At 36.6% G+C, this 26,020-nt stretch overlaps 1 protein-coding gene across 1 annotated transcript in view; it reads right to left on the reverse strand.

The window, feature by feature from the left end:
- The window catches only part of KCNU1 (potassium calcium-activated channel subfamily U member 1), a 148,587-nt gene that overhangs the window by 109,682 nt on the left and 12,885 nt on the right, over nt 1-26,020 (reverse strand). The window contains exons 3-12 of the mRNA XM_044226005.1: nt 22,532-22,593; nt 21,339-21,429; nt 20,115-20,226; nt 19,037-19,112; nt 17,163-17,238; nt 11,961-12,131; nt 10,955-11,046; nt 9,237-9,347; nt 1,671-1,776; nt 531-613 (exon numbers count right to left, since the gene is read on the reverse strand). Of these exons, the coding sequence (XP_044081940.1) occupies nt 531-613; nt 1,671-1,776; nt 9,237-9,347; nt 10,955-11,046; nt 11,961-12,131; nt 17,163-17,238; nt 19,037-19,112; nt 20,115-20,226; nt 21,339-21,429; nt 22,532-22,593 (980 nt within the window). The remainder of the gene's footprint in view (nt 1-530; nt 614-1,670; nt 1,777-9,236; nt 9,348-10,954; nt 11,047-11,960; nt 12,132-17,162; nt 17,239-19,036; nt 19,113-20,114; nt 20,227-21,338; nt 21,430-22,531; nt 22,594-26,020) is intronic.

Below are 26,020 nucleotides of genomic sequence, written 5' to 3' on the forward strand. Positions count from 1 at the left end.
TGCTCATAGATAGTTCATAGTTGAAGGTGGTCAACACCAATTCTAGTCATCTTGAAGATAAACTTGCCAATAATCACAAGCACATTATACCAAATGATACATAATATTTCCGGAGAACTACTGGCATAAAACCCCGGTAAGTAAAGTCTACTAACAGGGCTCACCAATCACAAATGACATCTTTATTTTTGGTGGGTTAAAGATTTTATTTATAATGGTGTTATTTGAACAGTTATCAGTTATTTGTATGCTTGCTTTTTTAATTTAAAGAGTTAGTATCCGTATGAAACTTTAGGAAATATGCGAAGAAGCATAGAGATACTCAGAATACTCTATTTTTTACTTCCTTATTCCTTCAACTTCACAGTCAAAAAAAATAAAATGGCAGAAGAAACCTGGAATACAATGAACCTAGTGCTGTGACAGATGATATCATCTCCTCTTTAGTCCACTGCACTAGGCTTTATTTTAAAAAGAGGTAGAAATAAAATCAGCACTGAAGCATATAAAGCAAAGTGCCAGCTTCTTACCTCATAATGTTTGAAGTGTCTTCAGCTTGCAAATCACTGCACAGAGGGTTGGCTATAATCAGGCACGCTTCTGCAGATTCCACCTATTCGTCAAGATTAAACGAATCTTGTTAATTACATGGGAAATGCTCCACTGCTCCCCCTGTGGGTTTTCCTATGGTTTTATCATAAAGTTTCCCATAAGAAAGAGAGCACTCTTGAGAAGGAGTTGTGGTAAGGACATCTTTACATCAGAATCAGAGTCTTAGAGAAGCTGGAAGCGCTGGAAGTGCTGCAGCAGACAGATCTGTGCTTAAGGTCTAACAAAGATGCAAGAGAAAGTGCATACTTATAGTTCTCCCATAGCCCAAAACCAAGTTTTTAAGCAACTCCCTGTATATTTATGTGACTTTCAGAAGAGCAAAGAATGGGGAAACTGGAAGAATGCTTGGCCCAAAGTAAGCATTCCATACTTGTGGACTCTGAATCTTAAGGGTTTAGATTATTGAAGTGGCTCTTGTAATATCAACTTTTGAGAAAGAGAAAGCTTATTCTGAGACTGTCATTTTCTATTTCAGTTCTTTATGTTAACTCTATCGATCTCTGATTCTAAAAACTGGAGCCCTTGGTATGATTCTGTGAAACCTAAAACATGGGGGAAGCTGCCTTTGATCTTAATTGAAAGCTGTCTAGATGTCCTGACTTAGCTCATTATTTTTCTTCCCAGCCTTAATGGGATTTCTGCTATTTTCCTTCATGTTTCTCCTATGAGAAGGCATATCAGTGTGTTTAGAAGAAGCTGGGAAATCTGTCATCTGGTAACAATCTTACTTGCATGGTAAAATTAAAAACACTTTTGCTATCCATAACTTTTTCAGATTTCTTAGACTGATAAAATAAAATTGCATTAGATAAATAGAGAATTTAGTAAAATAAATAAATATAAGTATAGGTAAACAATGAGTTCTGCTTGGTATCCATCAAGGAGGATTTAGAGATCAATTATTACATTTCCTTTATGATCAGTTTTTAAAATTGAGGAAGTCTTAGTTTCCTCCAATTAAAGCATCTAGAGTAATATTTTTGAAAGAGCAATACATCTTATCATCTTAATTGTTGCAGCTTAGGGAAACTAGAAAAAGAAAAAGAACTAGTTCTTACCGCAACCCGCCTCAGATCATCCCACTTTAGTGCAGATCCAGAAACAAAAGTTGTATAGGCCATGTTGCACTTAAATATAGTTTCTAATTCCAAGGAAGGAGGGACCCTGGGCAAAGAATGTAGTACCAAAGATGTAAAAAGATGCCTGAATTTGGTGTAGAAATTGTTATATTTATTTAGTGCCTTTAATAGAACTCTTAATCTCCTCTAGGATCCTCCCTTCCTTATCCATACCAGCCTTATTCTAGGCATGGGACTGAAGCTCAGACCCATCAATCACCAAGATACGATAAAATGCAAGATATGATAAAATGCAAATCAGGTTGATGTCCAAAAATTTAAAAAAAGGAATTACTAATAAGGATGATAAAATAAAAACATCTCAATTATTTGAAAAGACATGGTATTTTAAAACAACGATGAATTTAATGAAATACCTTCTAAATATATAAAGAAAAAATTGACAAAACTAGAGAGATAAATTGATGAATTATGACAGTAATGAGAGATTTCAACACATTGCTCTCAACTGATTGACTGAACAGAAAAAAAAATTGTCAAATTTGATGTTTCTAAGTCCTTTTTTTCCCCTTTTATTTAGGTAAAAATTAAAATTGAGAGTTATATAAAAGGTATCATGTGATAATTTTATATGTGTATATATTATGAAAGGCTTCTTCCTATTAACTTAATTTATACATCGATCACTTCACATGATTATATTTTTTTTCAGGAGACCCTCAGATGTTATTCATCTTAAAACTAGAAGTTTGAACCCTTTTACTAACAATTGTCTATGTCCTCCCCCCACATCCTAGCTTTAGGCAACCACCTTTCTACCTTCTGCTTTTATGAGTTTGACTTTTTTTTTTTGAAATCCTAGATATAAGTGATAGCACACAGTATTTATGTTTCTTTGTCTGGCTTATTTCACTTATCACAATGCCCTCCAGGTTCATCCATGTTGTCATAAATAACAGGAGTTCCTTTTTTAAGGCTAAATAATATTCCACTGCATATATATGTATATACACATGTATTCATATGTATATGTGTGTATGTATATACATACATGTATGTGCTGTCTGTGTTTATTTTTTTATATATTCATCCATCAATTGACACTTAAGTTAGCTTGTTTCTATACCTTAGTATTGTGAATATTCTCCTAATTTTTGTTGAGAGCATACAAATATTTATCAAACTGATAAATTACTTGACCAATAGGGAAAGCCTCAGCATACCACAAAAAATAGTTGTCATACATATTACAATCTCTGATCACAATACACTTTAAGTTAGAAGTTAATAACAAAAAAATCTCCATTTCTTAAAAAAAAAATAGACTGCTAAAAGTGACATGGGTTAAGAAGCAATTATAATGGAAGTTATAAAATTCTTACAAATAAATCATGTTGCAAACACTAAACAGTTGAGCCCTGGGATATAACAAATGCAATGCTTTAGAAGTCGTTTATAGTTTTGGACATTAATTTTGGAATAAACCCACAGAAATAAGAAGGAAAGAGACAATAAAAATAGGAGTGCAAAGAATGAAATAGAAAATAAATTATGAAATAAAGAAGATCAATAAAACCAAAAGCTGGGTCTTTGAAACAAACAAACAATAAGAAACTTATACAATAGGCAAAGTGTAGTAAAATCAATGGGGAATGAAAAAAGACAAAAATACAGGAAATTGAATTTGTTACATCAAAAGAAGAAGATAAAATACCTATAGGGAAAGTAGAGATAAAAATAAGAATGAAAGAATATAACAGATAACCAAGTGTAACAGCTTTTGAGATTCAACAAAATATATTACTAAAAATATGTCTTATCAGAACTCACTCTAGAGGAAACATAAAGCCCATATAGTCTTATGACTATTAAAGAAATTAAAGCCATAATTTTAAATCTCTCAAAACAAAATAAAAACAAAACACACACAGACACCAAACAAAAATTTAAATCCACCATTCTAAATGGTCTTATGTTATCTTCTACTACACTTTCAAGCAACAAATTATCCAATTTTTTTATACAATGTCTTTCAAAGACATTAAAAAGAGGGAATAGTCTCTAGCTAACACTACAAAGCCAAACTAACCATAACCACTAATGTAATTTACCACATTAACAAAAGTAAAAATACAGAGTCATCTCAGACGTAGGAATTTTTTTTTTAATCTTTAAAGATTTTATTTATTTATTTGACAGAGAGATCACAAGTAGGCAGAGAGGCAGGCAGAGAGAGAGGAGGAAGCAGGCTCCCTGCTGAACAGAGAACCTGATACAGGGCTCAATCCCAGGACCCTGAGATCATGACCAGAGGTGAAAGCAGAAGCTTAATCCACTGAGCCACCCAGGCACCCAGATGCAGGAATATTTTTAAAATAAAAAGGATGTCCTTAATGACAAAATGTTAGAATAGTTTTCTTTGAAATGAGAAAGAAAAGAGATAATTGCCACTTTTTTGCTGTTATATTTGATGTCTTATCAAGTACAGTAATAAAATAAAATAAATAGTACACAGGATTAGAAAGGAGGAAATAACTGTCTTTATTTGAAACTATTATTTACATAGAAACTCTTAACACTATAAAGAAAAACATTTAAGTAATGGAGAAATTTAGCAATATGGATAGACAGAAGGTTAATATACAAAAGTCAATACTGTATTTTATACCAAAAGCAAACAACTAGAAAAATTAACTAACAAGATAGTATTTCTAATAATATTAGAAAATATCAACTACTTAGAAATATAAATATACATAAAATAAATATCACAATATTATTCTTTTATGCTATATATTCTCTAAGCCTAGTTATCTGGCTCTTCTGGAAGTTATGAGAGCTAATATCTATTTATACATTTCTTTCTGCTTAATTTAACCATAAGTAGTTTTTGTTATATGCCACTAAGTATCCTGATACACAGGAATATAAATTAGTATTTTAGTTTGTGACAATTTTTATCATAACATCTTGGAATTTTTGTTTTTTAAACAACAGGAAACCAAAGAAAGAAAAGTAACAGTTTCTCTATCAGTTACATAATTTTTTAAGATCTTCGTGGCTAGAAATAACAAATTGTTATTTCTTGAAATTCTTTGGTTTGATTTGGCTCAGCTGGATGATTTTTCTGTTCCATGTAGTTTTGCTGGAGTCACTCCTATGCCTGCATTTAGCTGAGAGTGTTAGTGGGTTAGAACATCGAAGATAACCTCACCTATATATCTATACCTCAACTGGGCTAGCTGTAGGAGCTGGCACCTGGAAGGACCTCCTCTCCACCAGAGTAGGTGAACTTCTTCTATAGTGCTTCAGGGCTCCCAGAGACTGGAAGCAGAAGCTGTCAGGCCTCTTAAGGGCTGAGCCCATAACTGGCCCAATCACTCATGTATATTTTATTGGTTAAAATGAAACAAAAGTTTGTCTAATTTCAACAGAAGGGAGAACAGACTACTTTTGTTGGAGGAGTAGACTATGTGTCAGTGAGGAATCCTGGTAGCCACCTTATAAATACAATCTACCACAAGGATTCGCATCCCTCCCCTATACAAAATATTCTCACTTTCTCTACCCAAAGTTTCGTCTCTTTAAAGCCTCAGTTTCAAGTCCTGGATCTTGTCATCTACATCAAGTCTAGATGTGGATGGGGCTCCTCTGGTACGTCTCTTCCTTATCTGATGACCCATGACCTAGATAGACAAGTCATCTCCACCTCAACACCCAGAACATCCTGACAAGGCAGGAAATCTGCAGCAGACATTCCCAACCAGAAGACACTGGGATGGTAATGGACAGCACACAGAAATCACTGGTCCTCTGAAACTGTGAAATCTATCTGAGCACATATTATCATGCCCCCTGACTCAGAGGGCAGAGCATGTTTTTGATTAGGGCCCCATTCTTCTCAAATGAGCCAATCCATTGTTTTTCTTAGTTCTTATCTCTGCCCTCTGACCCTATGAGTCATCTTCTGTTTTCCAAATAAATGGCCCATGTTTGTTCCTGAGTAGCTTTCTCAGCCTACTTCCTACCTATGCTGGGCTGGAAGCCAAGAGGCATTTGCTTCCATTGTGAAGTCTCTCTGTCCCTTTTACTCCAAGCTGACAGTTAAAATTTTCTTTAAAGCACTGATGACTTTCTATAAATGTTATTCAGGTTCATGCCCCCAAACTCATATCCTTAAGATTCCTTTGGAGACAGATCTCTACTTTGAGAAAAGTCAGAGTTCTGGGAAGAATGTCCTTCAGCTTCTTAGAAGCCCTTTGCCTGCCTAAGAGGACCACCTACAAGTCATCACCTTACATTTTTCTGAGGTCTTAACAAAGGATCTTATAGCTGAGCTGCATCCTTGATTAGATCCTACCCTTTGACTTGAGGTCATATTTTATAGCAGTCTGGATTTGACTCCTTTACCCCGAGGTCATTTACCACTGGCAACTTTGGGCCAGCTGGAGAGACTATCCTGAGCCTTCTATATTTTGTTTAAGTTCTGCTTGAAGACTAAAGAGTTACTTTTTACCTCCATTTTCTTACCATATCTCATCATACATGATTATACTTAGAGCAAATGGCACCTAACATTCTTTCAGGAAATTTTCTCAGCCATCTTCACAGTCTTACTTAGTGTATTTCCTATCTATCATGCTATTTGGGGTGACATTGTTACCAAAATTGTGGTGTTCTTTCTGTACCCGATGGCAGTTTTTCTCACTGTTTTTCTAGCCTCTAATAACAGTCTCCAGGCAACCCATCTAGCCTCTGCCTACCACCCATTCCAAGGAGAAAGCCACATTTTGGCTTTTGTTGTGATAGCAGCCCACTTCCAGGACCACCTTTTATATCAATTATCTCTCCATTCTAGAACTTATTGATCTAAAACAACAATAGTATATTATTTCTCAAGATTTTGCGGGTTGGCTTGTCTCAGCAAGGCAAATCTTCTGTTCCATACTGTGTTGACTGTGGCCATTCACTAGGGTACATTCATCACAGAGCTTGACTGAGAGCTGGAATGTCCAAAATAATTTTACCTGCACGACTGTTGTCTCATGTGACTAGAGCAGCTGAGGGTTGGCTGGGCCTTCTCCCCACCAAAGCAAGCTACGCTGACTCTTTACATGATGATATAGGTTTCCAAGACAGTGAAATGTGAAACTACCAATCCTATTCAAGTTTAGGCCTGAAACCAGCAAAGTGTCACCTCTGTCGCATGTGGCATTCAATTGATCAAATCAAGTCATAGGGCAGCCCAGACTCAAAGCGAAGTGGAAGAGACTGTGCCTCTTATCTGGAGGAGCACTATGAATATACAGTAGGGAAAGGAAATGTTAATAGTTGTGATAGAAAAAAATCTACCAAAATAGCAGATCATGATCATTGTTTTAAAGGAAATGCAATGGAGCGGTGAGAAAGGAGGATTAGAAGACACTAATTCAGATGGCTTGAATCGGGGGTGGGGAGACTCTCAGAGTGCTAAAGCATAAGAATAAACTGATCATACACAGTAGAAGAAGAGTTTCTGAGAAAAAAGCACAAATAAAGTGGCCTTCCTAGAAACTAAGGAGAGACAAATTATTAATTTTGAATAGGGCTGTGACAGTGGAGATGAAGAGGCAGAAACAGAATTAAAATTTATTAAGGAGACAAAATTGATGATTTTGATGAAAGTGTACACAGGGTTTGAGGGAAAGGAGTGGCAAACACAATGTTTCATTTTCTGTTTTAAGGAACTGCACCGATAACATCCCATTTACTGAGAAAGAAAAATGCTGTTTTCTTTCCTTCCTTTATATATATGTATGGTACATATTTCCTTCCTACACACACACACACACACACACATACACACACGAGAGGAACACAAGATCCTGAGTTTACTTTTGAAAGTGTTTAATCTGAGGGGCCTTTGAAAAACTGGGATGGAAATATCCAGTAAGCAATTACTTTGTGAATACAGAGCCACAGAGAATGTCTGGCAGGGGGTATAAATTCGGATGACAATAGAGTCATCAGAAATTATAGGTAATTGGTAAAATTCTAGATGAATTTTATATCATTTTAAAAAATTTCATTCATTCTCTTGACAAGTACCTGTAATAACCTACATTAGTCCATGAAAATGCAGCAGCAAATACATCTAATAATATTTTTTTGTCTCAACTGGATTATAATTATTAGCCCCTTATCACGATTTTAGCACTTTTTTATTATTTTTTAATATAAGGATTCAAGTAATATGCCAATTACTGAGAAGACAGGAAGGCAATGATAGTGAAACAAAACTGTTGGCTGTCCATTGGAGCTTACAGTGCTTACTGGTTATCTCATATATGAGAGCCCAAAGAGATAGTGGACAGTGGACTCGGCATGCCTTAATCTAAAAAGTACAAAGTGTTAACTATAAAATGTGTGAAGCTGAAGTGATCCCGTATACAATGCTGTGTAAGAGCAAAATGTTATTTTGAATATGTCTAACTTATTTAGCAAAGTGTGGATGACTGATGAGCCTTTTGGACAAAATGGAGAAGCTAGTTCAGTACACTTTGTACAAAATCAATTCCAGAGAGCTTAAATTTAAAATATCTCAGTATGAAAACATAAAAATGCCAGAAGAATATTTGCTTAATTCTAGAACAGAAAGACCAAAAAATGCCAGAAAAGCCAGATCCCAAAATGAAAGAATCGATGGATTATAGTGCATGTAAATCCAATGCTCTGTATTAAAATAAGAGCACATGTGCACACACACACACACACACACACACACACAAGCAAAGAGAAAAATATTTACAACATATGACACAAAAAGGCTAATATCAAAATACATTAAGACTGCTTAGAAGTCAGCGAAGCAACAGAAAATCTTCCTCGTAGAGAAGGAAATAGAAATGAAAAGACAAGTTCCTTCATCCATCAAAAAGGAAAAGAAAATGGTCAAAACATACAAAACCTGTTCAGTCTCACTGGGAAACAAAATTGTAGGAAGGGAAAGCAAAAAGGAAACCATCGAAACATAAAAATTGTTTAATCTCACTATGAATCTAATTGTAAAATAAAACGAGAAAACCATTTTGCCTACTTAAAAATCTTTTTGTATTAAGTGTGCATTTTCCAGTGTTTCACAAAATAGTTGACCTGCACTCTACTTGTGGAAATGTAAGCTTCATAGAATAAAAACATCACCAAAAACAGTCCTCTCTGCATCAGTTTGAACTGACACTTCCAATTCTGAGAACTAGCAGAATAATAGTTGTAAAATGCAGCAGACTTGTGTACAAAAAATGATGGTCATATGTAATAATAATAAATATGGAATACTTTCCTAAATGACAGGAAAGCTTTCAAACAATGTTAGGACATACACAGGAAAATGCCAGGCAAGATATATTTTAAAATATTCTCTGAGATTAACTCTGATTTTTAAGATTGCCTTTTCTTTTCTTTTTCCTTATTATTCTTTCTTAATTATTCGTCGAATATTGTAAGGGTCATTTTTTTTTCCCATTAAAAAAATGCACACATATTTCAAGGAAATACGGATACACTTACTCTCCCAGAAAAACAATCTCGGTGTTGATTTCTCCTGCCTTATGGCGGAGAAAATTCCTCAGGAAGGCAGTCACACTGTCAACTGTAATGTTTCCACAGACCACGATGAACCTAGGGAGCAAGACTATGTGAGACGGATCATCTGAGGAACAGAAGTATCTTCCTGTCAAGATTTAGAGATGGGCAATTGCTTAAATCCAGTTTTAAATCAGTCTGGTATTTGAATTACCCAGATTTTAAAAACAGAAACACTGAAGATTGCATCTCCAATAAGGAGAAGAAACCTAGACTGCTGTATTCCCAACTCATCCCACATTGGGTATGAATCCAATCATCTGAATTCTACATAGCTTTTCAGGAACACAATAATAACGATCATAATTGCTATGTTTTTCATAGTTATTATAACTTATAATGGACTGGTGCATGTGTTATTTCACTTGATTTTTCTTTCCACTTGATTCCTGATTAGCTGATACAGTCTTTTTTCAAAGGAACAACAGAGGCTCAGCATGGTTCACTGAGTTTCTCACAATCAGACAGTATGGTTGAGGTGGCAGTTCATTCTAGGTCATTGTGGTTTCTCTTTCACATCAAAAATAGCTAGTCCCTACAGAAAACTGAGTCCAATGGAGAGACATCTAGGACAGGTGCAAAAATCTACGCATGTAACTTTTACAAGGAGAAATAGCTGTCCTTTTCCTTGGGTTTCATGCATTTAAAGAATGCATTACTCGTTTAAGGAAACCAAAAGTGTACATTTGGCCTAACTTAACCTTAAATTTTCCAGACATTTTGAGCTACTTTGGCATGTGTTCCGCATCCCTTTCCTGCAATAAATTGGATTAGACTTTGGCTTATCTAGTTCATTTCACTGTTTTCAATATTTGTTTTTCACTCATTTCATCATCATCATTACTAGTTTTTACTTTCCCCTTCAGACTCCTAGGTCAATCTTGGTTTTTGTCCAATTGTGCTGAGACCACTCCAAGAGAGTTTCTCTTCACTGTACCTGTTTCCTCTACAGCAGATGGAGACTAAATAAAAAAAGAACTCCTCAAATTAAAGATCTCCAATCCATTCTCTCTTTCTTAGATGTGAAAACCATAATGGAAACTGAAGTAACACATCACAGAGAAATAGGTTACAAAAACAACTCCAGTTCTGTTTCCCTTCTGGAACAGGTGGCTGTGACATGGACAAAACAGTTGATCTACGAAGTGTTGTAGAAACTGTGGAAATTGTTCTTCCCCCTAGCAAAGCTCTGCCTGGGAATGAGCCCCCATATAGCAGAGGGGAATACGGGCCAAGACAATATAATTGAAGCCATTATTTTAAATGTGAACTTAATTTGAACCATTATGTGAGGTTAGCCATAAGTTTGCCATATGATCAAAATGAATAGGACAATTAGTAATAGATGTAAGAGAGGAGTTAGTGATAAGGGAAAGTAGAAATGTTGCTATAATCAATACTTGACAGGAAATGACAACATTATCTGTCATTTTAGTTGATTTACTATGAGCTAAGCATCTATACAGCAGTGATTATCAAATAGCAAATATCTTCTTCTGGTATTTATTTTAGCACAAACCTCTTGGCTAAATGAAGGACCTTGCCAAGAATTCACCTAGGCCAGGCAATAGGTGTTTAGAAAGGGATATGTGACTAGTAGGATTTCTCAAACTGTAGAAATTATACTTGAAAGCTATACTTACTTCTTCCCTTTGACTACTTCATAGGCACTGGTGTATTTCCTCTTGTTAGCAAAAAGTTCCACCATTTCAGGGACATAATTCGCAAATAGGACCTACAATGACCAGCAAATAAAATCTTAGATGTCTTTATTTCTAAGGGTAGTCCAAACTTCTGAGATTATAAAGGAGAAAGAAGGTACCTAAACTATCTCTTATTTAGGAGGGGTATGACTATGAACTGTTTTTAAAAGGCAGATTAAGGTGATTTTTCTTCCTTACTTGAACCTTTGGATTTGTTTAAATAGAATAAAGTGCTTTGCAGCATTCGAAATGATGAAAGCAAATAAGGCCAATTTCCTGCCTGCCTAGTCACATCTACCTGCCTTTCTGACTCTTTGAGTTGGTCTTCTTGAGGCCTTAGAAAAAAATAAAGCATGTGGGACAGAAAGGGACTCAGGAAAAATGAATGAAATGAGGGATGTAGCAATATGGACAGAGGAATATCAGCAAGATAGAGTAGAGAATTCTGTTAATGGTTTTTAAGGGATTGAAATTAAAAGTCACTAAAAGAAAAGGAGGTTTCCTTGTCTAAGACGCACTCCTGACCCAGGTACAGATATTTACATATCTGAAGTAGAATGCTAGTTCAGAGAGAGCTTACTCATTTGGTCTGGAAAGAACAGAATTTTCTTCAAATCAAATCTCAAATGCCCTTCTTCCTCTTTGGAAGAAAGACTTTAGTTTGATGGCCAAAGATTAAGGAATACAACATTGCTCAATTCAGTGTAGAGGGTAATAGGGAAAGTCTGCTCTCCTTCGTCTGCCATCCTCATCTTTGTCCATCAAGCAATTATGTCATGCACTCCAGGGGGTGCAGTTTGGAAAATGTGGGCTCTAAATATCTTTCCATTTCATCTGACACCTGCTCTAAATAAAATGCAACATTCATTCTCAAACCTTTATTGTTTTATTTCTCACCATTAACTACATGTTTTTGGTTAGTAGAGATATTAAAAATATTGTTCACCAAACTCCCCAGAGTGAAGAACATGATGAAGGTCCGTCCTAGGGATGTCTTGGCTACCACATCTCCAAAGCCAACAGTTGACGTTGTTGCCATGACCAGGTAAACAGACTCAAAATATGATATATTCTGTGAATTTCTACCTTTGAGCCAGGGATCACCAGAATTTTCTACCTGTGCAAAGAAAGGAGATTCAGGAAAGGTCTCTGAATGGAATCCAAGGGAAAGTTTATAAAGAATAGGCAAAACAGTCAATTCAATCCAAACGAAGTGTTAGGTGATTCCCAGGTTGCACTGAAGGGTTTGCAAAGTGTGGGCTGTGATTGTGCAGTCTTGTTTTACTTCATTGTGATAAATGCTGAACCCTGAGGTGACATGTAGCTTGAGCCCACATTTGGAATGTTCCACCAGAGGACTGGCAGCCCACATCTTTCTCTTCCCTGGGTCAAATCATCGAATCTGAGAGTCATGAGACTCCAAAGCTCTCAGATTGACAATTACTATTTATTCTCATTTTCCACCCGCTCAGGATTATCATTAAAAAAGAAGCACTTATAAAAAGGAAGAAGCCCTTACATAAGCACTTCATTTCAATGAGCTTAAGCACATGAAGGCTAGCGTCTAAGGAAAAGCAAATACACAAGTTTTCCAGGTCATTCCCCACCTCCAAAAAAAAAAAAATCTTTTCAGTGATTAGACAAAAAAACTCTGAAGAATATTTCCTCTGATTTCTCCCTAAGTCTCCACATTTTAAGAAAACTAAATTTATTAGATATCTTTCTTATATTAAATAAAATGAGTAACTTAGGCAATGGCACTATACTTCATGTTTGTAGTATATACATAAAGTTATAAATATGATATATACCATACATAACAAACAATAATTACATAACGTATACAACTTTCCTTTTTCCATTTTTAGACTTCTTTCACCAAATAGCTTACCTATTTTCCATGTTTTCCATTTCTATTTTGCACAAAAATGATAAAATGTTAGAGATGCTTGGTGAAAGTAGGTTTTTTGTTTCAGTGTTAAGAACTGAAACAGAAATCAGAAATAACACTTTTTATTCAGGTATTTGATAACTTTTTAAAAGTGACCTTTTCTGGGCATCTGGGTGGCTAGTTGGTGAAGCATCTGACTTAGGCTCAGGTCATGATCCTACATTTGCCGTGTCCTTTTCCTCAGGAACACTAATTTTATAGTCTGTTCAATTTTATAGTCTGTCCTAAGATTGATCCCACATCGGGCTCCCTGCTTCGCAGAGAGCCTGCTTCTCCCTCTTCCTCTGACCCCCTGAGCTCTCTCTAGTGCTCTCTCTAATAAAATCTTTAAAAAAAAAAAAAGGTGATTTTTCTTAAGTTTTTTTTGTTTTTTTTTTTTAAGATTTTTATTTATTTATTTGAGGGAGAGATCAAACAGGGATGGAGAAGGGGCAGAGGGAGAGGGAGTGGGAAGGCCAATTCGGGGCTTGATCCCAGGACCCTGAGATCATGACCTGAGCTGAAATGAGATGCTTACCTGACTTAGCCATGCAGGTGTCCCTAAAAGTGACCTTTTGTTAAATTTGATGAGTAGGTTAAGCATATGGACTCCTATAATATCCTACTCCAAAATAAAGAAGGGATCGTACATCTATATTTAACGCTCATGGCTGGCAGTGCATTTTGTTGCGAAGTCTACTAATCTGCTTCCACTAACTTCCTGAGTCTTCACTGCTTTCTAAGACTAGTATATTATAAGAAAACCAGTTTAAACCACACAGATTAAGTTATATATATGTATTTAAGTCATATATATATATATGTATATATATATATATATATATATATATATATATATATATACACATACATACATACCCCCAGGATTAACAGATAATTTCAAGTTAAAACTTCATAGTGTCTTTTATAGCATCATTTCAGGACAGGGGTTCAATCCTATCCTGACACATTTTATATAAACGAAAACTAAATTTATTTCAACCTGGAAATCTCCTTCACAAGTTAAATCACTCTTTAAGGTTTAGCTCTCCCTCTTTGGGAGTATTTAGTGATTCGTCCTCCTCCCTTCTTTCCTTCCCAGCACCTCTCACAGATTTGGCAGCCTCCCACTGGCCTACTTGTCCACTCTGCTCTTCCTTCTAACCTCGGGAGCGTAGACCCATCAGTCTCAGATGGGAAATAAGCTAAGTTAAGGTAAAGGATTATGGACCAATGTCAAGATATGGAATTATTTTCTATTTTTAACTCCATCTTTCAAAACAAATGCCATGTTTTAAAACTTCATGTTGTTCAACTTTGGAAAAGAGATTCTATAGAGGAGGACACAAGGATACTTTCCCATCTCCTCTTACCTCCTCACCATGTGCACGAGTTATGTTATCTTTATATTGTACAAGTGTGTATAGTCTACAGCCATAATTCCCTTAGTTATATCTTAGCCTACTTCTAATTCATTAACTAATCACTAACACTACTTTATATCATGTTTTCCTCTTTCTTGAGTTTCTGGTTTTGATTTATCTCCTATGTGGCTGGATTTTCCCATCAAAATATATTTTTATTTTATTTTAATTTAATTTTTTTCAGTGTTCCAAAATTCCTTGTTTATGCACCACCCCCAGTACTCCATGCAATCTGTGCCCTCCGTAATACCCACCACCAGACTTACCCATCCCCCCAGCCCCCTCCCTTCCTCAGTTTGTTTCTTAGAGTCCATAGTCTCTCATGGTATACCTTTAAAAGGGACTCATGGGTGCTATTTTTCTCTTGAGTGTTCAAAACAACAGGATAGGCTATATTTTCACACAACTTTGCAGACCCAACTCTAACACCTTTGGTATTGATTGATTTTGTTAAGAAATCTGAGGCTGGTTTTCATATCTTCCTCTTATATAGACTTCACTTTCTTCTGCTTGGATTCTCCCCTTATCCTTAAAGATCAGTAAACTACTCCAGAATATGGTTGGATTATGGAATTCAGGGTCATTTTTTCTGGGATACAGTATACCCTCTAGCCCACAGATTCAAGACTTTATTTTAAAGCATTTTTCTGGTGCCATTTGCCGTGTCCTTTTCCTCAGGAACACTAATTTTATAGTCTGTTCAATCAACATTGCTTGGAGTACCTTTGTTCTTTTCCACATCAGTGTTTTCATCGTAAAACTGTCTACCATGTTCCTAAGCATGTTTCTGTCACATTGATTACATTTTGGTTCCCTCTAATGTAATTTTCAGCTCTGATAATACTTTGTCCTTTTCCCCTGATATTATTCAGTCCATTTTTCCAACTCCTGCTACTGATTAATAATCCTTTATTTCAAACCTTATGTATTTTGTTTGAATTTGTATTTTTAGTTTTCAAAGCCTTTTATTTGCATTTTTTTCTCAAATATGGATGTGTTTTGTTTCTTAACTTTTCCTTTGTTTCCTTGGACAAATTATCTCGTAACTGTTATTCTTCTGAAAGTTACATTAAAGAACTATCATTATACTGACGTCTGTCTGTTCTCCACCATACCTCCTTGCTATTTTTGGCAGATTTTAAGCATGTGCATCATCCTGATTACTTTCTGGTTAATACTCACCTTTTAATGATATCAACTTTTAGCTGAAGGCCAGTAAGTACATGTGAAGATGGTGAGCTATGACAATTATAGCTTTCATTATGGTATGTCATTTCAAATATTCTCCCCCAAGAAAATCTGGGATCTAGCTCTTCTAGGTTTTCAACAAATGTTGGGGTTACTTACAGTGAATCCCCTTACATCACAAGCCATCTGGTTGCTTCTCCATCTTCCTCTGCATGCATCCTTCTCTGGAGGTCTCCTCACCTAGGAGACTAGATGCCCAACAAATGCCCAAAAAGGACACGTGTTCACATGTTTAGAAAGGACGAGCAAGAGACTTTGATTCAAGTGAGCCTGGTAGAAAGTGTCCAACCCAAGAACTCATGCTATTAACAGGGAGCAGCTAGTCTTCAACGAGGACTGTTGGTGATCATGGTAGGGTGGATTGCCAGAATTTTGGTTTTCCCCAAAGAATCCAGAAATCTGAACTTTTATGTGAGCTCACCAATAAAAGTGAGAAAACAATTAAAAAGAAGAAAAATAACAGAAAACACAAACTAATTAGGTCAAATAAAATATGTTGATAGGTCACATTCAGCCTAAGAGTCCTTCATTGGAACTGCTACTGAAGATGAAAACTTCCTGTTACCAGGGTTTCTCCTGTAGCATTCTCTTGCCTACCATCCTGCGATGACCAATGGGTCTTGAAGACACTGATGATTGCTGCTCCCATGGTGGGCCCATGCATCCAGGTGCAATCCTCTAGATCCAGGATCTGCTTGGATGGCTGTGATATTCTCTCAGTGCAATTTCTCTCCTGCTTGAGGACTGAGGAAGGATATGGCTGGTTTCAGATTTCTGAAAGGTTCATATCATAGTGCACTGGGTGCTTGACATTTTGCTTGACAGCTCAAGATGGTAACTTCAATTTCTTTTATTGTTAATATTTTAATTAATTTTGAAAGAAGGACTCAAGGGGAAAAGATGCTTGCTGTATTTATTTTTTGTTTCATTTTTCTGAAAGAAAAACGATCCTACTTCAATTTTTGCATTTTAAATGACTGTTCCTCAACTGTCCTCAAGCAATAAAGTCCAGGAGTTTGTTCCTTATGGTTGAAATCTATTTATTATGATGTCGATTATGTGAGATAAGAATGAGCCTTTCCTACAGGCAAAGGAGGCAGCTACATATGCAGATTGATTTCAGGAGAACTAAGAAAGCCCCAAAGCTCCCCTTTGCAACTCACCAATTCCTCTCCCACAACTCTCCACCTTCATTAGTGTGAAAATCTCCCACCTTCATTTCTTTGACTTTTTATTCTTTTGTAAAAGCTGAGACCTCTATGAAAATATAGCAATACGATTCACCTGTTGCTTATTCTTTTGAAGGGTAAGCTTGTTAGAACCTTTCCTGAGAGCAAGTTTTGAAAGTTGAAAGAAGGAACATAGATACCTTGAGTACAAGCACCATGTATTTGTGAAAAATATGGAGGTGTAGAAGACCCACAAAGGGAAAGTAAAATGATAAACTTATACAACAAGACAGGAGTTGAGAATGTTTGCCTGCATTTTTAAAAGAAAAGATATTCATGCTGACCAGCAAGATTAGAGAGTTTGATGAGATGCTTACCAAGTGAATGAATCCTGCAGCAGTGAACCAGGTACTAAGGACTATTGATAACAGTTTGGAAAACTTCACTGCATTGCTAGAGGAAGAAAGACAAAAAACTGTTTGGCTCTGACTGGATCCAGGAAAACAATACCCTGTCCTCTAAATTCTGGTTACTCTTTGTTTTTTTTTTGTTTGTTTGTTTGTTTGTTTGTTTTTTAAACATATAATGTATTATTTGCCCCGGGGATACATTTTTGTGAATCATCAGCCTTAACCCATTTCACAGCACTCACCATAGCACATACCCTCCCCAATGTCCATAACCCAGCCAGCCTATCCCTACCCCCTACCTCCCAGCAACTCTCAGTTTGTTTCCTGAGATTAAGAGACTCTTGTGCTTTGTCTCCCTCCCTGGTCCCATTTTGTTTCATTTTTTTCCATCCCTTCACCTCACAAACCCCCACCCTGACTCTCAAATTCCTCATATCAGTGAGAGCACATGATATTTGTCTTTCTCTGATTGACTTATTTCCCTTGGCATAATACCCTCTATTTTCATCCACATCATTGCAAATGGCAGGATTTGGTTTTTTGATGGCTGCATAGTATTCCATTGTGTATATATACCACATCTTCTTTATCCATTCATCTGTTGATGGAAATCTAGGTTCTTTCCATAGTTTGGTTATTGTGGACACTGCTGCTATAAACATTCAGGTGCACATGTCCGTTTGGATCACCACATTTGTATCTTTAGGGTAAATACCCAGTAGTGCATAAAATCTGGCTACTCTTCTGTGCCAGAAACGATGGTATACTTACCTGGGAGCATTTTTAGAAATGCAAGACCCCAGACTCCACCCCTGATTATAGATCTGCATCCTCTGCTTGATTCATATACACATTAGGGGTCTGAGATGCCCAGCTCTGAACACAGCCAGTCCCACACTGTTCAAAAACTTTACACATTGCTATGACATCCACTACCCTTATATTATATTACTTTTAAAAATATATGTTTATCATCATAAAATGCATTTGATACATTTCTACAGTGTCTAAAGTAACAGTATAAAGCACAGTATCCTAGGAATCCAGAGAATGGGTTTGTAAAATGGAATTTTGAGTCAATCACAGAAATGTCTTATATTGCTAAACTCACACCAGGATCTTTGAGTGAAAGTGATCAGACAAGCTCCTATTTAAAGTAAAACTCTAGAGTTTAGCTGAAATCTCTATGGTTTTCAGGTAGAGCCACCTGTTACGCAAGAACAGCCTAGTCCCGACTGCATGAACACTTAGCAGGGAAATCCACCTGGCCTATAAAATTTGATGCTTCTAGGGAGAACATAGAGGCATGAAGATTTTCAATAGGTAACATTAAACCAAACTGCTTAAAACTTTAGAAGTATTGCTGTTCCAGGTACTTTGAACTTCTTTTTTTTTTTTAAGATAATTAGGTGGTTCTATTTTTGTAAGCAATTTCACGGCTGCTACTGGTTACCTCATGCTCAGAGAAATTGATCTTCCATTTCTAGACAGAAGAGAAGTGAGTCATGATAGCAAGTAGGTAGAACCAAAGCCTGTGAATTACTATTATTTTGAAACTCTTTTGAGGGGAAAGGCAGAATTAAAGTGTAAATGGACTTACACATTGTAGCTCTGCAAAACAAAGAAAAAACAAACTCTTCCAAGTGATGGCAAACTTCTCAGCCACCATATGATAGGAATACAACGGGAGTGAGTGAGTAGATAGTGTCTTGGGAGCTAAGGGATTTCATGGGATTTGCACTGAAATTCTGATGGGAAATAAATTGAAGGTTCAGTTTACATTTTAATTTCCTAATCCAAACCAGCAAGTAAACAGGATTTAAGGCAGGGCTGGCACTTACCTGGTTCTGATGGCTCGGAGAATTTGCAGGATTTGAGGGAGTTCTAGCAGTCGCAAAGCTCTTAAGAACCGTAAACCTACAAAGCAATCAAAAGGAGAAATCTGCCAAAAGGAGAGGGTCGCCTCGGGGAGAACTCTGCGTTATAACACAATTGGGACTATTTATACTCTTCTTCTCCTAGAGATGCTCAAATACAAGGTAAGACACCACAGGTTTAGGAGCATGACCTCTACCTCAAATTCTGACCCTGACACTAAACAGCTGGTATAATCTAAAGCAGTTCCCTTAACTTTCCTAGTTCCTCATCTGCAAAATGGGAATTATAAGTACCCACCTCATAGGGCTGTTGAGCTAATAATATAAAGCCTGCGGAAGCAGGGCTCACGTATCATCAACACAACTCAACATCTAACTCTATTGAACTCTTCTTTAGAACAGACGGTCCATGACTCATAAACCACTTAAACTCTTCACTATAGAATCTCTACGATCTGTTTCTCACTTTTCACGTGATGTTTTACTTTACATAATTTGAGAAATGGGATGGCAAAGAATATTTGACAGGTAATAGATAAGAGTACAAATTCCATAAAATCTGATAAAAGCCATCTAATTCTCATGTGCTGTCCCTACGTCTACATTGAAGACAAAATAATTAGGTAAATGTCTAACATGTCACAGCCTATGCAGATAGGAGGATTTAGAGTTTTTAAAGATCCAGAGATGCTTTTCATGTCTTCTAGTCCCTGTGGGATTCCAGCGTCATAAAGGTGCTGTAGGAGGATGGACTGTCTGGGCCTTACCTCTTGGGTTGTGGACCAGCCAGTCAGTAAACAGTAAACAATAAACAAATACTGTCACTTACTCTGCATCAGGTACACCATCAGGCACTGAGTTAACAAAAATAAGTGCTGAAAATATGTTACAAAACTATCTGATCATGACGAGAAAAATTTTAAATAGCATTTAGGCTTTAAAGAAAAATGAAGGATCCTTATGAGTGAATGTAGTTTTTTTTTTTGTTTTGTTTTGTTTTTTTTTTTTGAGAGATTGATCCTGATTCCCACAACACACTTACCTAGCCAGTTACTTTTCAAATAATAACAAATAAAGGTTGGTGGAACAGTAAAGATGTCCACGATTGAATTCATCTCCAACCAGAACTTGATCTTGTCATCAGCCGCCACAAACTATGAAATAGAAACAAAAGACTCCAAATTCTGTTACCCTCAAGAATTTTAAAATGAACCTAAGAGTGGCTGCATTCAGCTACATTTCACTCACCCACTGAAGCTTTGATCTCATTCTATTATAGGCAGACATACACACACACACAAACACACACACATGCACGCACAGATAGCTATACAGATGAATATGTTAGTATAGATAAATACCTATATATTTATCTAGACGTAAGGACAGTACCTTTAGTGGGTGTTCAATAAATGAACATGAATCCATTTTACTCACCAGATCTTAACTCTCACACTTCAGAATAAACACTTTGACCTTCTTGCTGCTCCTAGAACTTTCTGATTTCTATAATTGCATTGATAAAGCCTCCTAGTTGTGAGCAATGAAGATTTAGGATGGCCTTCAATGGTAAAAATACAACCATCTAAAAGCTTGACTGGCCAACTCTGTGTCTGAGCTTCCCTGTTTAGATTAAGAAAGTAAGCAGTTCCAGAGGGAGATTACTGTAAAAAGATTTTGATGGTCAGTGTGGTCGGAGTTTTGAAGGAAGGTCATAAACACACACACACACACACACACACAGAGTCTCCCATAAACATGGGATGGATAAATACAATGAAATCTAGTTCTAGGATGGATCCTCAATAAATGCCTGCAGAATGAGAGAACTACTTAATAATGTATAACAAAAATTGAAACAAAGATATGAAACTATTTTATATAGTTATATGGCACATATGCCATCAGTGGCATCAGTGAAACCAATGACGTCTTCAGAGGCTATTACTCATGTTTGCTAGCTTGTGGTTATTAACAAAGCTTTCTCAGTGATAGGTGGGAAGCCAATAAGGAGGACAGTGTGACAGGGTGGTGATATTTAAAAAGGAATCATTTTCATTTGCATTGGGATTTTTGGCCTAGATACAGTTTCAAGTACAAGAGAGAGTTTTCATGCCTCTTTATATATTGGACAATTTAGGGCACAGACCCTCTAGTTTTAGAGCCTGAAAACATAGGCAGATTGTACAACTAAGGCACATACAGAGCTCTTTGGGTTGCACCTGTTGTGTTCATCTGTTTATTCCCACTTTCCATAGATACTTACTCTCAACCCAAAATAGAAACTAAAGAACACATTGAAAGTCAAATCAATAGGGATGGTTTTGTCTTCATATGAAGAACAGCTTCCAACAGGGCTGGAAAAGGAACAAGAGCAATGTATAAACATGTACATTTTAAAAGTTCTGACTATACAAGCCCAAATGAAGAGAAAGTGTAGTCAATGTTCTATTTATTCACCATGAATGGTTAATCCAAGACACTTAAATTCACATCATAAGGAAATTACTTTTCTCTTGGGAAGAAAGGTCTGCACAAACAAAACCACAGACTGCACACAGAGCTGAAAATAACAGGACAATTACTTGCTCTTCCTTTCACAGAGCTTACTGGTTCTATTTCTGCTTTATCAATGAGGATTCAGGGGTATAAAGATTATGTGGCTCTTCTTGGTTTAGCAAAACCATCTATACAGCAAGGATATTCTGGCTTCTGTACCTTTCTGGTACAGAGCTAACTCTAAGTCAAATGGATTGATCTGAACCCAAATTTAGGGAAAATTTCCTAAAATCAGTAGGGAGACCACAAAACAAATGCTGCTAGTTTCCCTAGGCTTTCTAAAATTGCCCTACTTCAGTGGCCCTGTAATCCTAATTTTACTTTAGCTGGAAATCAAATGTAATTCCCAGCTGATCAGTGTGGAGTTCATATTAGATTGGGTTGTGTCCAAGAAACCATTCTAACTTGGGCATAGAGAAGAGATCGGCATTAGAGAAGAGCAGACAATAACATGCACCTTTATCCCAGGTTAGAAGTAGCATTTGCCTTTCTCAAAACCATCCAAAGTTGTTTGAAGCCTATGAGAAACCCTGAAATAACTGCAGAACTTCTGTTTCAACACATAGGGACTCCAAAGGCATAACACCCTCCTAAATGGAGACCAAGGATCCAAGGATGGAGACCAGCTGGAGGCTTCCAGTCTCAGAGATTCTAGAACAGACCTGTGTCCATTACCCCAGCCTCTAGCAATGCATGGTCATAGGATACAGGGGAAACTTGCATATTTTTTTGTGGAATTGGGTGTAATGCTTCTTGGTGGTGGGGAACACTTACTGTTTTTTATGAGTTTGTGTGTGTGTATATCTAAAAGCATGGTAAGCATCATGCCTGACAGAAAATTCCAGATTAGCTGGCAACCTACTGACATAGCAGACAAGGGTAACTGGGGATTTTACTTACTCAGAAGAGTTGATGAAATAGATTACAAGAGACCCAATGCTTAGTACAAATACAAGGATCACCTGCAAAGAAAAAGAAAAGAAGGACCGATGTACAAATAATTTTCTTGATATAGAGATGAATAAAAAAAACAAAAAAAAACCCTGTATTTTCTCTTTTAACCTTACCTATATATACGTAGCCATTTTTCACACATTCATCCATTAGCATGCACTCATTGAAGAAAAATGGATTAGAACTTTCCTGGGTATTCAGTAAATGACAAGCACCCACTCATTTTACTTACATAATTTTAACTTCCACAAATTTAAGAATAAACAGCTTGTCCCTCATACTGCTCATAAAGCCTTCTGATTTCAAGAAGTCCTATCATTTATTCATTCCTTCACTCATCAAACATTTATGAAGTGCTTAATATGTGTTACACACTTTATTATGTAAAATCAGGGCTTTTACATGCAAAAATCAGGGCTATGGGATATTGGCTCTGGATGAGAATTGCTTGTGATACTGGAGAAGAAACAGTCCCAACATGTCCATTAAAGGATAGTCAGGATTTTGACAGGAAGGAATGTGCTGTAAGTAAGAAAAAGAAAAATGAGTGCATTTAACACAAAAATGTACTTTGTCAAAGAAGCAGAGCTGGCAGAATGTAATCAGAAATTTACCCCTTCAAAACCGTCAAGGCATTTGGATGAAACATTCTGAAGCCTCCATAACTTTTCAGATCAACTTCAGGTGCATTAACATTCCTCTAGTCATTCTTAGTTTCTGAGCCATTTGTTTTTCTATGTTCAGTCCAGTGTAGTGTTGGTAATACTAATAATAAAATTGAATTTTGTTATAATTAAAGCTTTACTCCCTTCCACCTCAGGTGTTCCTTGGGCAGGTTACCTATACTGGGAAAAGGGTTTGGTTTCCTCTCTATTAACCCTCTCTGAGTTTTTACTTCTAGTTGCCCACAGACTAGCCTACCTCTGGTTGTTCTAGAATTATAGGTCAGTGTCAGAGAGTAAACAGAAGAGGGAGGTCAGAAGAGGAAATGCTGGACTTGACTGCTGTTGGATTGGTAGGCTCTCACCCTGGAGCTCTGAGAATGGGAGGTGTTTAATGTTTATTTGTATGGGCTGTTTCATTACTCTTGGGAGATACCAATTCAATTCATATTCAAATGTAATGAGCATTTTTTTAGTACCTATCATGACCCAAATATTATTCTGGTGATGGGGATCTATCAGTGAAAAGCATACACAAAAGATCTTGCCTTTATGGATCTTACAGTGTAGGCAATAAATAAAGACAACTGATATGTAACTTGCATGATATGGTAGCAGTTATATGCTAGGAAAATAAAGTTAAGCAAGGTAAAGGGGATCAGAAATGCAAGGGGAGCGGGTAGAAGGACTGCGGTAGAGATAATACTTAATCACTAAGTGTCCCCTTTGCAGTTCCCTTGAATTGGGTGGAAACATGTTCTCGAACTGGTTGCTCACAGTTTTTTTCTCGGTACACCTCACATGCCTTTATTCTGCTGGGACCTGTACTCCTCCAGATGCCTACTTGAGCAGATAAGAGAAGACTCTTACATGTGACCCAAATCTGGCTCTGGGAACAAGTCTAGCATTCTTTGCCTCAACAAACAGTGGAGATTATCTTCAGTGTGACAATTTCTGCCTAGAGCAGCTAGCTCAATGGCCCCTTATCACAAATGAGCCAGAGGTCAGTCTTCTGTGTCCCCAACATTCTCAAAGATGCAAACTGAAAATTCTGAGTGGAACCTCTCAAGCGTCTTTCCTTAGGCTTGACATGAGACAAAAGCTCTCCCACACCTCTGCCATAACAGAACTTGCTCTAAAAATCCTCTTCTATTTCCCATTTCACTTTTTTTAAAAACATTTTTATTTAAATCTAGTTAGTTAACATACAATGTAACATTGATTTTAGGTGTGCAATATAGTGACTCAACACTTTCATACATCACTCAGGGCTCATCACCGGCATTCCTTAATCCCCATCACCTCCCCCCACCTACCTCCCCCTGATAACCATCAGTTTGTTCTTTATAGTTAAGAATCTGTTTCTTGGTTTGCCTCCTTTCCTTTTTTCCTCCTTTGCCCACTTGTTTTGTTTTTTAAATTCTACATACGCATGAAATCGTGTGGTATTTGGCTTTCTCTGACTCATTTATTTCACTTGGCATAATACCCTCTAGTTCCATCCATTTCATTGCAAATGGCAAGACTTCATCCTTTTTTATGGTCAGGTAAATATACACTACATCTTCTTTAACTGTTCATCAGCTGATAGACACTTGGACTATTTCCATAATTTGACTATTATAGATAATGTTGCTTAAACAATGGGGTGTATGTATCCCCTTGAATTAGTTTAGTGTGTATGTGTATGCACACACATATACGAATATATATATATATATATGTATGTATATATATATATATATATTTTTTTTTAATTCCTAGTAGTGCAATTGCTGGATCATAGTGTAGCTCTATTTTTAATTTTTTGAGGAGCCTCCATACTGTTGTCTAGGGTGGCTGCACTAGTTTGCATTCTGACCAACAGTGCAAAAATGTTCCCCTTTCTCCACATCATTGCCAGGATCTGTTGTTTCTTGTGTTATTGATTTTAGCAGGTCTGACAGTTGTGAGGTGATTACTTCATTGTTGTTTTGATTTGTATTTCCCTGATGATGAGTGATTTTGGGCATCTCTTCATGGGTCTATTGGTCAGCTGTATGTCTTCTTTGAAAAAATTCATGTCTTCTACCCATTTGTTAACTGGATTATTCGTTTTTCAGATGTTGAGTTTTGTAAGGTCTTTAAATCATTCACCACAATCAAGTGGTTCAATATTCAAAGTCACTCAACATGATACACCACATTAATAAAAGAAAGAATAAGAATATGATTATTTCAGTAGATGCAAAAAAAAAAGCAATTGACAAAGTAAAGCATCCATTCATGATAAAAACCCCCAACAAAGTAGGTTTAGAAGGAACATACCTCAACATAATAAAGATCATATATGAAAAACCCACAGCTAATATCATCCTCAGGGGTGAAAAACTGAGCGCTTTTCCTCTATGGCTGGTAACAAGATAGGAATATCCAGTCTCACCACTGTGATTTAATGTAGTACTAGAAGTCCTAGCCACAGCAATCAGCCACAAAAATAAATAAAAGGCATCCAGAGATCAACATGGAAGAAGTAAAATTTTCACTATTTGCAGATGACATGATACTCTATATAAAGAACCCAAACAACATCATTCAAAATCTCCTAGAACTATTTTATTTTTTATTTTTTTTAAGATTTTATTTATTTATTTGACAGAGCGAGATCATAAGTAGGCAGAGAGGCAGGCAGAGAGAGAGAGGAGGAAGCAGGCTCCCTGCCAAGCAGAGAGCCCAATACGGGACTTGATCCCAGGACCCTGAGATCATGACCTGAGCCGAAGGCAGAGGCTCA

Source organism: Neovison vison, chromosome 11 (genome assembly GCF_020171115.1).
Source record: "Neovison vison isolate M4711 chromosome 11, ASM_NN_V1, whole genome shotgun sequence".
NCBI lineage: Eukaryota > Metazoa > Chordata > Mammalia > Carnivora > Mustelidae > Neogale > Neogale vison.